Source organism: Pezoporus wallicus, unplaced genomic scaffold (genome assembly GCF_028554395.1).
Source record: "Pezoporus wallicus isolate ANWC-B61680 ecotype Strahan unplaced genomic scaffold, APGP_CSIRO_Pwel_v1 contig_5767, whole genome shotgun sequence".
Lineage (NCBI taxonomy): Eukaryota > Metazoa > Chordata > Aves > Psittaciformes > Psittacidae > Pezoporus > Pezoporus wallicus.
In genome coordinates this window covers 8295327-8307993 of record NW_026640599.1, presented here as the reverse complement: position 1 = coordinate 8307993, position 12667 = coordinate 8295327, and the positions used below count along the sequence as shown (strand labels likewise).

General features: G+C 37.5%; 1 protein-coding gene across 8 annotated transcripts in view; it reads left to right on the top strand.

Annotated features, from left to right (window-relative positions):
- SH3KBP1 (SH3 domain containing kinase binding protein 1) overlaps positions 1 to 12667 on the top strand; it is a 231365-nt gene that overhangs the window by 110937 nt on the left and 107761 nt on the right. For all 8 annotated transcript variants that reach the window (XM_057419651.1, XM_057419655.1, XM_057419649.1 and 5 more), the window contains one exon: positions 10646 to 10752. In XM_057419651.1, coding sequence (XP_057275634.1) covers positions 10646 to 10752 — 107 coding nt within the window. The remainder of the gene's footprint in view (positions 1 to 10645; positions 10753 to 12667) is intronic.

Below are 12667 nucleotides of genomic sequence, written 5' to 3'. Positions count from 1 at the left end.
TGCACAGCTGGAATATAATATTAATATGACCTTTTTATCCTACTTTCTTTATCTGTATATTGAATAGTATTAAGGAATACAGAACAGGAAATATGTTGCTGCAAAGCTATTTAGTAATTGTAAATCTTGTGGGTAATGAAGTGCCAGGAGAGTGTCATGTAATGTTGTGTGTATTTATTTTTGCACACTTTGATAGTTATAAAGAAGAAGTTACAGAATAATGTTTTATGGTATTGATATTTTTAAGCATCATAATTGATGCATTAATCACATAGACTCAGTCCCGTGTTTTTTCTGCCCTCATAAAGTGTATCCACAAAACACATCCAAGTGTCCTTGGTTTCTTAAATTGCTTTATTTCATTATTGTAAAGGCAAAAATGAATCCCTGCAGGATTTCAGGGTGGGTTGTTGTGGGTTTTTTTTGGTCATGCAGGGAAACAGAATAACAAAGGAGTCATGAGAAAAAGTTTGGTAAATAAGTTATAGTTTGGAGCAACAGTGTTTGGGTTGAGCACGTATGGGCCAATTGTTTCATTACTTTGTACTGGAATCTTTTCTTGAAGTTTTAAGGTGCTCCATGTTTTTGGTTGTCCATTTACGCTGGAACAGCTCCTGTTCCTTGCTCTTCTGACTGAATCAGCGTTAACTTTGAGTGGCTGTTCCTTTTTACTTCTCAGAAGGCAAGGATTTGGAGGCCCTTTTTGTCTCTTGCTTAATGTTGAGCAATTTCTCTTTTTCCTGTATTTTTTTTTTTTTAAATGCAGTTGAGGATTATAAACTATTCCATAATGTAGTTTGTTACTGTTTGCCTTGGATACTTATTTGCAGTAACAACTAGTGCTATGCTAAAAATTTAACCCTGGAAGAGCTTGTACAGAGTGTCGGAAAGATGTAGAAGCAGGGGTCTTTTAGAGTGAATGTAACCTTAGGTGCCTAAATACATTAGTATACTTGCAAATCTTTCCCATGTTACTACCTTTTAACTATGTTGGTTATTATGACAAAATTAGGCTTCTGGGGTAGACAAATGGGAATCTCAGTACTTGAACTAGAGGTTAGTCATTTGTGATGAATGCAGCAAGGGAGATCAAGTAGTGACTAACAAGCTATTGGAAGAGACGCTAACTATTATTTAAGTGCTCTGAGTATTCTGTATATAAAAAATACATTTGTCTTTTGGCAACAAGGCTTTTGATCATTTTAACTATTCTGCCAACAATCCTGACCAATTCTAGGTGTTTTTCAGCAATGAAATGACATGCAAATGCATGTGAAAGTGAAATGAAATGAAACGAAACGAAACGAAATGAAATGAAATGAAGGTGTAGTCATAAGGGAGAAAAGTGCTGTGGACATGCCAGTATCTGAAAGTATAAGTCAGTGGCCATAGCATAATTTAAAAGTTCTGCCTCAAAGAAAAGTTCTGCCTTAAAAAGACATGGAAGTATCTCTGGCTCTGTCTGGACTATCTAGTGAAGTACAGATGTCTGAGGTTGCCAGAGAGGTACAAGGTGCAATCAGATACTCTAATGAGCATGCTTTTTGAGTTTCTATATCACTTGCTTATAGTTTTATTGGCAATGTGCCACTGGGGGTGGCATAGTCATTATTCAATGGTAGTTCATTTTGTTTGATGCAAGTCTTACCGGGGAATTTTACAGATCTTTAGGAATGCATTTGTGTTTGGATAAATGCTTTGAGATGCAACAATGTGATGTTCAAAGCTTAAACTTCTAGAGGTGGAATTTTGTTCTGTGGTTTGCCAAGCCAAGTGCTATGTTCCCTGTTTTACAGCACTGAAAAAAGAGTGTGTTGCTCACCATGGGCAATTTGATTTGTTACTGTTAATATGTGTTGTTAGTTTAGCATTAATGATCACAGTGAAGCAAATCCCTTACCCACAGGGTTATAAATCTTTGGACGTGCTTAGTAGCAGAGGATTTTGAGGTATAAAGTCTGCTTTCCATGAGCACTAAAGGTGTGAGGCAGTGATGAGGAAATTTAACATTATAACTTTGGGTGTTTTTTCTATTAAAAACCCTCTTGATAAATTACAGCTTTTTGAATGCATTAGACTCTTGTGAACCACACACAAAAAAAAAAAAAAGGAAGAAGACCAAAAGAATATGCGTGTGGCGTCTTTTGAAAATTACTCTATATTAAAGAACTGAATTGCTGGCAGCCTTCTTACCATAAACCATCACTCTTAAAAGTTTTTCAGTTTAATTTAGTAAAAATGAATGCTTATAAATACCACAAAGGCTCATTTAACTTATGAGAACAACTAAGAAAATACAGGGAAATTTCTGTGGCATTCAGAGTTTCTCAGCACCACCAGCTAGAGACGTTGCAGGGCTGGCTAGATGCAGGCATTGCAGAATTTTTGCTTCCCCCTCTTTTCCAACATTGCCTTGGGCAACTTGTTCTACTCCTGCACTGTATATGTAGGCTGGTGACTTGCCAAAAGAATTAGCCTTTTGGTTTGTTTCTTTTTCCCATTTGTTGCTCAGCTTTGGAGGAATGTGATACATACCTGCCTGATAACAGGAATATTTGTCCTGTGCTTGCAGAATGAACTATTCTATGCGGATAATGTGGCACTGTTCATTTTTGAGGACGTAGAACAGTGAATGTTAATTTTCACTTTCAGTACTGAGATACCTTTTGGGAAACTTACTTTCTGCTCAGCTATTGTAGAGCTAATGGTGCCTGGGGCTCCAGAGGGCCAGCAGCAGCAAGAATAATTGATTTATTTCAATATATCATATTTATTTATTACTTTTCTGAACATGTATTCCTGGGCCCTTGTGCAACCCTCAAATAACAAAGTATAGCAAAACATGCCCTTTAAAATGGCAGGTTATTTGGCATTATAGCATTTTCACAATGGTAGTTGAGGAAAACAACAAATCTTAACATGAGCAGTGCAATTGAGGGTTCCTCCTGGTGTGATTTCCTTTTAGCAGAGCTGAAGGACTGGCAGTTGTATAACCTCACACGCTGAGCTTATGCGTGTCAGCAGCCCAGCGAGCAGCCCTGCTGAAGGTCTGTTCTCTGCAAGGCTTTAAAAATGTCATGGCTTAATTGCCATGGGAGACACATGCCTGAGTGTTTCTGCCCAAGTGACTATCCATCCCATTACACCAGACTGGGTGAGGAATTTTCTGTTTACCAGGGCATCTCCTAGCTTTACGTGATAGTTTCATAGAATTTAGGATGTGACTAAGCTTGTGTTCCAAGGCAAATTTAACATAGACTCCAAGTTTTAGGAACAATGCTAAACAGGGAAGTGGAGTGTCTGCTCTGCCTGTGTATGTGTTAGTATTTTTTATTTAACTTAGTTGCCTTTAATGTCTTCAAATGAATATTTAAATTGTAGAGATATTCTAGAGGAAAACAAGATTCTAGGTTAAATCCCGCTGATGTCCTAAGAGCCCAATATGAAAGTTTTGATTTTTGTTAAGTGTTGTTGATTTATTGCATGTGTTCTTTGTGTAATAGCTCTCATGAGTGCAGCAACCAGAAAATCAGTTGTTGTATTTTTACATCTTTCCAAGATTTCTTGAGGCATTTGTTTAATGTATGTTGTTACCTGTTGGAGTGAAAATAAAATCTCGACAACGTTTTCGGTTTTGTTTTGTTTTGGTTGGTTTGTTTGTTTCCTGAGAAGAGAGAATTACTTGAAACTGATCTCTCGAGGTCAGAGTGAGACCTGCAATGTCACTACAGAGATTGAGAACCTGTCAAAAAGCACTGATGCTCTGGTATCTAAAAATGAGTAGCTCAGTTGTTAATGTGCTTTAAGAAAAAGGCATACATTTTAAAGATGTTCTGTTTTTTTTTTATTTTTTTGAGTTAAGTTGGGCAGAAGTCAGCTTCAAGACAGCAATCTGGTATTACAAAGGTAATATTTTAGGGATTACTCTGTGGGAATCCATGTGGATCCTTTATAGAGAGGAGGAAACAAAGTAAGCTGAATGTGTACAGTGGTTCCACAAATTTGAGCTATTTGCTTTCATTTACTGTGTGTTGTGATGTGCTGCTGTGCATAGGTAATTTAAGGGGTGTGAATTATGTGATAGAACATATGAGAAGTGGGAAAGACGCAACAGCAATTCATGTTTAGTTTTGGTTTATCCAAATGCTTTCTCTAGAGATCAATGCAAAATGCCAGCAAGGAGCAAAATAGTCGAACACTGTCTCAAAGGTTAGCTAAGGGAGTAATATTTTGGGATTATTCGATGATAACATGAGATGTATGCAGTGTGAATAGGAGAAAAGGCCTTTTATGGGACATTCACAAATCTTGTGTTTTTGTTCTTGCATTCTGAAGCTTCATCTGCAATCCACGAAAGAATATTACAAGTTTGTGTATCCTTGTTCTTTAGAAAAGTTAATTTATCGATACATCTATGTCTTGCCTGCAGTATTTCTTAAAGTTCCCTATACAGTCATTTTGGATGAATTGTGTGCTAGCCAGTGTAACAAGCTCTTTTTGTAATGTATCTTTGCCAATCATCATCTGAGAAAAGAAACCAAAGACACAGGCAAGTGCAAGATCTTGTGTTGGGTCATAGGCCCCCTCATGGCACAAGTGCTAATTGCATAAGGGAGAGTGGGGAACTCCAGTGCCAGGCAGTGGGACCTAGTGCGTATGGCAATTAATTAAGTCCCGAAGTTACAGATGACTGGAGCAAGCCACCCAGAATTACAGTGAGGACAGAAGCATTTGCTGCTCTTTGGAATGTGCTGTTTGTGAAAATCACTAGATGAGAGCAACAGACTGTTATTGTTGAGAACAGGCCAGACAATGGGTCATTTGGCCAAAACTGGTGTAAAGGCACCACTTGATGCTGAGGAATATTTTTGCATCTCTGGAAGGTGCAAAGCTGAATGAGCTTGTCCAATCCTAGTAAGACTGTGTAACTGCTTTTAAAGTGCAGTCTAAAAAGCGTGTTGGAAACCCTGTCACCAAGTTCCAATTTATGTCTTGTGATAGAGTGTTTCACCTATAACACTAATCCAAAGTAATAATTCATACTAGGAAGTTTAAAAGATACATGTACTAGAACTAGTAGCTTTGATGAACATACGCATTTTCAGTTCTGCATGTGGTTGAGTTAATGTGTAGTTTAATACTGTGTTTTACACTTTGCCACTGAAAGATATAAAATATGCAGCCTGTATGGCAAGGCCAAGTGTTGCTGTTGGAGTTTGGACTTGCTTTGTCTAATTTGCTGGTGACGATTCGACTGCATTCTTGATGTTGCACTTGCAGAAGTTTCTGCTCCTTTCATTGCATTTTAAAACTATCAGACTTAGAAAAAAAAAAAAAAAAAAACAACAAAAAAAACCCTGCTGGTATATGGTTAAACTGTGCAGGTGTCTTTTGAGTTTGTTTCCAGTTACTTTTCTAGTATTTCCTTCTTCGTTGGGTTAGACTTAAATAATGATCTGGGCTTCACTAGTACTTCAGTTGTGTCTGTCAAATGCACAAGCCTGGCTCCTGCTGCGGCATACAGAAGAGTTCCACTTCTTAGTTAGTTAAAGGCTTTCCTGTAAAAGCATATGACCACTGTACTACTGTAAGTTGCTTCCCGTAATTGCTCCTGTTACGCAAAAGACTCATACATGCTAAAAGGCCTGAATATTGCTGAATGTTTTGAAGAAAAGAATGAATTCATTGAACAGCATGAGGTTTGCTGATACTCTGATGGTGCATATGTTATGACTTAAGAGCGTAACAAAAATGTATCTTTCAGGCTTTCAGGTTCCTCACAGACAGACCTTGGTCATAAGATTCAAAGCAGCAGCCAGATGGCTAATACCTGGAAGTGTTTCTGTGGAGTCTAGCAAAAGAAAACCTACTCCTTGGTAACACTAGGACATTAACACACTTGGAGTCATATATTACTAGCAACAATGGTATTTTGCATTTTGGCTTAGTTGTGCTTAATGGAGTCCTGCAATCTCTGTGATTCAGCTGCACATGTCAAATCAGGACACTTCCCAGTTCATCTGCTTGTGAGAAAATGCAGCAGCTTTATATAACCAGTTTGGTAGTGTACTGGAAGCACCTCAGATATTCTGTCTCCCCTCAATCCTCCTTGCAGTTTTGTTCTCTTCTCTGGTATTTTAATGTCACAGATTTTTAAAAAAAAACAAAAAACCCCAACAAATCCCCCCTAAAACCCCAAACTACCACAAAAAACCCAAACCAAACAGTGTGTGTATTATGTCCCCTTTCCTTCTTCCTCTCCTCTCCCCTCCCCCCCCCCAAATATTTGCACCCAGCTTACTTCTGTTTTCTGCTAGACAGGGAATAAACAGACCTCAGCAGGTTTGGTTGTGGTTTTTTTGTCACACATCTGAAAGCATTCACCCTTTCAACAGCATGTCAGTGATGAGACAGTTGGAATTGGCATGTCATATCCCAAGTCAGAGAAATATTTCCCAAATCCCCCAGGAAAAGAAGGAAATTGGAAGCTGAGACTTCTGGTGCTTTTTAAAATCAGCATTGTATTTCTCCTAGCGGGTGGATATAAGATGGTGGAGTTCTTGTGTTATAGAAGGTAGTGACAGAATCTACATTAGAATTGAGTGTGACTAAGACTTTATCTGAAGTCTTAACACTATCTTCATTATACTTTAAAAAAAGCAATTTAAAAAGATAAAATTTTAATGCTGTCTGTTTGCTCTTAATTAGGTGACTTCTGTTTTTCAAAAGCATTTATGGAGGGTAGTGGATTTAAGAATTTTTCTCAGAAGTAAGCTTGTAGCTCAAGCTTTTGCATTTTAATACACACAATTCAGTGATTTATAATAAAAGATGGTACAGTAACCATCTAGGCTGGCAGTCCAAAACATCTGTACCAGAACTCCATCAGTACTGTTAAAATCAGTAGCATGCAACCTAAAAGCATATACATCACCTCTTAGTTGAACAATAGTTGCCTTTTGTTGTTCGGCACATCAAATTTAGAACTGCTTTCTAGCTGAGTCATATCACAGCCCAGCTTGTCTAACCAAGAGACACTGTGCACTGAACCAGTTCTCCCCCAGCTACAGATACAGCTTTGAGAGCTGGAAGGATGGGAAGTGCAACTGAGACTGAAGGCAGATGATGCCGCGTGCAGGAAAGTCTGCAAAAAGACAGGAAACTTTTCCTCCAACTTGTCATTTTCTTCCTAATAGACTTGCCTGAAAGGGACTTCTTTCCTGTATGGTTTTACTGAGTTCAGTCACTTTGCATCTACTTGAATGGTGCTCAGTGGATCTCAGTTTCCTTCCATGGTTCACCTGAGCCTGCTCAGCAAGTCTGCACTAGAGGGAAGTCCATGGGTCTGAAGGAGCTATGTGCTTTAGTGCATTTGAAATTTTTTTAGATGTGGGAGAAATGTCTTTACCACAGTGATATTGATGCAGATATAAATGATATGCATGATATAAACCAGATCCAAGTACAAAACTATGAGGCCTAGTTTTGAAGAGATTGTCAGCCATTTAGATCTACATATTGTCAGAAGGAAGAGAAACAGACATTTGCTCCATGGGTCTGTCTCTGAACTTTTTATTGACTATAGTTTTTTTGACTCTATAAAATACTTGTGCTGTGTTATGAAGCAGGTTGCTGTACTGCTATCTTGTGACGGGGGGGGGAAAATGTGTATTAGTATGTAAAGTTGATGGACATTTTGCTGGTGAAGTTAACAATGTGGTTTTCACTGACAGGACAGGCTGTACAGACATTGGCATCAGTGAAAAGTAGGCTCTATAAAAAATACCATCTAATCCATTCAGACACTTATTTATATAAAGATCTGTTTCATGAGGGAGGTTTCAAGTTTAAAAAAAATAGTTTGGCTTGGAACATTCCAGTTCATTTTGAAATAGTTTGCTTCCTGTCTATTCTGCTTCTGCCACACTTTTCATCTAATCCTGCGTTGTCAGTTTGTGACCTTTCCTGCGTCTGACAGCAGTATGTAAGTACCAGTGTGACCTCCTGTGTAACGTTGCTTCAGCTTTTGGTGACCCTTACAAAGGTAAGTATTGTATGCCAGTGAGTTGTCATTACCTCTTTCTTTTTTCTTCATTGCTAATGCCAGAAGGGTGTTTAAGTGTCTGGAAATCATGCTCTCTTGCATGTGTACAGCTGGAGGAAGCTCTTCTAGGGTCTCCTGCTGTCACAGGCAACCATACCATTTTTAGAATCTGATCAGACGTCACTTTGAAACAAATTAGGTTTATACCCTCAAAGATTTGTTTGTTTCTAGTTTCTGAATATATGTTCATTCCTTTTCCCGTTTGACCTAACTTTAGACTTTAAAAAGTTAGATGCTGAGGTCTGATCTAGCTTTACCAGTAGAAAAAGGCACCTCCAGTCATTCATCTGATGTATATTAGTTGTCTATTTTACAGTGACACTAAATACCCTCAGGATGTATTAGGTTCTCTTCACTCCTGACTGATAGGCTCAGATTTAGACATCTGATTCAGGGACTTCTACAATTAGATAGGTGAATCCTAGAATAAACACCAAAAGGAGTTGGATTAGCAAAGCCTGTTGTTCACATTTGTAAGCATCAGGAGGAGAGGGAGATCAGTGAGACAGCCGTGAGACTAATGGAGATAAATGCAGACTTTCACTAAATTTTCTATACAGTAATAAACTTTCTGGGGTGGGAGGAGGAAGGATTCATATAGTTCTGTTGCTAACATTCAGAATTGTATTTACTTATTCTTTTAGCAATCTCAAAAATATTCTCCAAGAGTCACACAATATTGATTATTAAATGGGGTGGCAACTGATATCTGTCACAGCAGGCAACATCAGCACATAGGTTGCTCTTTGATGTTAGAAATCATAGTGGGGATGTTATCTTTAGGTAGAATAGCCAGCCTCTTTTGCACAATGAAAGAAGCACCCAATAAGGAAGGTATTTGTTATATTTAAGTTATTTTGAATACAGCTGTATAAAGTTGTCGGTTTAAGACCATTTTAATTTAGATGGTGAACAACGAAGAGTCATTTGTAGGTGGGAAAAAAGAGCCAATTTGAGCAAGTTTGGTTATATGGCATTAAGGTACAAATTTTAGGATTCAGTAAACTGCCACTTATGCAGGATTGCAGTGGATGTGAAAAATACTGTCAGAAAGCCAAATTCAATCACTTCTCCTTTCTCTAGTTTCAATTAATAGAATAAAAAAAGAGGAAGTTCTGTAATTTTTTGTTCCTGTTCAACCTAGAGAAGGATTATCAAGAAATGTTGCAGGAGAAGTAATAGACTGACCATAAGACACATTTCTGTGATTTAATGTCAGATTAAGGCCATTCTTGGACAGAGTTTGTACAACTGATTTGGGTGTGTATTGAGCATGTTTAGCAGTTAAGAGAAATAGCATAAGAGAAAGTAGAGTTATTTGCATAGAGTGTGTGTATATGTGGGGATACCTGTTTGTAAATATACAGAACAGTATGGTTTATACATTGCACATTTTCTAGAGAAGAGGGAGTAATCAGTGAATTGTGTGTTTTGAATGATTTCTAGTTTCCTACTCTCCTCCAACACATTCCAACAGGGTAATGATTCATGTCAGTAAGCTGTCCTTCAGCTAATAGAGGCTCAGCAGCAAGCCTTGGCAATTTAATTTAGGGAAGTTCTCTCATCTGCTCTGCTACAAATCGCATATAAATTAGCCAGCAGATGTGGCAAACAGTTCTGGAACTGAGTCTTTTCATTTACCTGTCTGTCTTAAAACTGTGATGTCAGAAGGCTCAGGTAAGAGGGTTTACTCTTATTCAGAGTTATGAGTTCAAGCCTCTCTCCAGTCATGCATCCAACGTCACGTCCATCCTGGACAAATGAAAAAAAAAGATGGCTGGTAACATAATTTCCAGTACCTGGTTGATTCTCAAAATTAGGCTGCCTTAACCACACTCACCCAATGACGTACCTAGCATTGGGGGTCCTTTGGGATAGGTTTTATTTAATCCGATATTAGTGCATAAATATGCGCCTTACAAATATGTGTGTATACATATATAACTGTGTGTGTATATATGTATATGTAAAAGAATATATATTCAAAAAAAAGTGTTCTTTGTACACCTGTAAATGAATTATAAAGAAAAAGATACAGGATAAAGTAATCAGTTGAGAGTTATTTCCATATGAGCAAAATCCACAAGGTTTTGGATCCCTTTTGGATCCCTTTCCCATCCCTTTATTGTCAGGATTTGCCTGTACCATGTATATGGAGTATTAGCATAGAAGAGAACTTGTAGCAGATACGTTTGGAAAGATCGTCTGGGTAAAGTTTACCCATCCTGTCACTAGGAAGCACAATCTATTAGTTAAATTTTGGCTCCTGAGTAATATTGCAGAAAGAAAAAAATCCCCACAATTTCTTGTCATTTATTAATTTCACTGAATTATAAAAATAATTGAAAGAAATAATATGCACCAGAAATCTTTTCTCCACACTCTGTTTGTAAGTTAATTCTAATCAGATATACTAAGCATTGTAAACATTCCAGTTATTTTAACAGTGCTCAAAGAATAATCTTTAATTGTTTCTCCTGGCTTGTGTTTGGCGTGGAATTTTGTTTTCATTTTACAGTTTCCCTGTTTTATTTCCACCAGGAGAGAGAAACAGAAGAAGAAGATGTCAGGTGGCTTTCAGTTACATGCCTCAAAATGAAGATGAACTGGAGTTAAAAGTTGGTGACATCATTGAAGTTGTGGGAGAGGTGAGGAAATCTTTAACGGAATATGCACACATGCAGTTCTAACATATCTTATGCGTGTTAAGCTCTTAGATACAGTGTGTTTTAAGCCATAATTTAAACCAGACATTTTTCTTCTCTGCTATATGGATGTGTCTGGTTTGAGTTATTGTTGGGATTGAGGGGATGTGATTGTTTGTATGGATTTCATGTTTTTTTTTTTCCCTGTAGGTTTTACTTGATCAGTTGATACTTCTGAGCTCTGTTCAGGGAAAAGCTTGAAGTCTGTGCTAAAGGGCTATTGAGGTTGTATCTCCAAAGAACCAAGGTTATATAGCAGAAAAAGCTTTTCCGAATTTTAGTAAGACAGCCACAGGGAAGAATTATCTTTACGGAGTTAAACACTTTTAAGAAATTTGAACTTACATGGCCACACAAATACCTTCCATCAGCTGGCCTACTTAAAAATTTTAAGTCTATGTCTCTCATGTCTCTCAAGGGATATACAATTAGTTTTCTTTTTCCTGCATCTGTCACTTAAGAAATATGACATCCAGCATTTTGTTATGAGAGATTTAATTCTCAAGTGATGGAATAAAATCCCTTCCTAGTAGCCATCCAGCGAATTAGCTCTACCAAGTGAGTTGTATGATTAAATAATTTAGATGGGACAGTAGACTTCTCTTATGAAATGCATCTCTTGTCATCTTATAAATATAAACAACTTAATTATAAATAACAGATTTATTTAAATCCAAATGAGACTAAAAATGTTGGCATTAAAATTGAAAGCTGTAGAAAAACTATGAAACATTCCTGTACTTGCATTTGTGTGCTTATAGTTAAGGGTATGTCTTTTTGAAACCTACTTGGATTGCTGATTACAGACTTTATAGTCTTAAACTCATAATTGTACCTTGAATTACTACTGTTGAAGAAAGCACTGACAACTTGCAGGTTCTAAGGTTTAAGAAAATAAATAGTCTAGGGCTGTTTTTTTTTTGATTGGCAGTCCTAAATAATTTTACACTGGAATTAGTTTTATTGTACTATTGAAGGGGATTGCTCATAGCTAGCTTCAGCTGCTGGCCATAATTAAATGCTGAAGAATAACTGACACAGGTGAGGCTGTGTCCACTTTGACCTTATGAAGTACCCTGTTCTGTCACCTGCTGAAACGTAATCTGTGCCTCAGGCACCATCTGGTACATTCATGCGATCCAGGGCATTGTCTGGCTCTTCTGGGTGGAACTGGATCAGCTGGTGAAAGAAGGTGAAAAGAGAAAAAATGATCAGCAACTCAGGAAGTGATTTTGTGTGAACTTTATTTTCCGTCATGGTTGATACCAAACAGTTGATTTTGAATCGTTGTTGTTGCTTCCTCTTCTGCCCTTACCGTAATAGTGTTAATTCCTTGACAAACTAGGCAGAATTTTTCTTTTGAAGCAGGAACTTTATTTGATGTAGAAAGCTGTACCAGCTAGTGTACTGATTTGTGCTTATAGGTGATGTCGCACAGAGAGTCATTACATTGAAATAGGATTCACGCTGTTTATGTCATTATATGATGTTTCTTATTTCAAATGATAAATGTTTGATGTGAGTGCCTTATTATTTAAAAAATCTGTCTTCCTCAGTTGTGAAAATAGAGATTTCTTTTCAAGGGCCAGAATCATAATGTGTTACTGTACAAAAATACCTGAAACAGCTGCAACAAAACCTGTCCCACATAGGCAACAGTTGGGGAGAGTTCTTGCAAAATATCAGTTTTGTTTATCATTACCCTATGATAGCATCTTCAGCATTATTTACAGTGGTTCAGTGGATAATTAGAACATTAACAGTCATTCACTTTCCATTTCCAGTTGCTCCTTTCTCTTACCTCATCTTTTTATTAATGAGTAGAAGGTCTCAGATTCCCACAGGTAGTATTTTAATT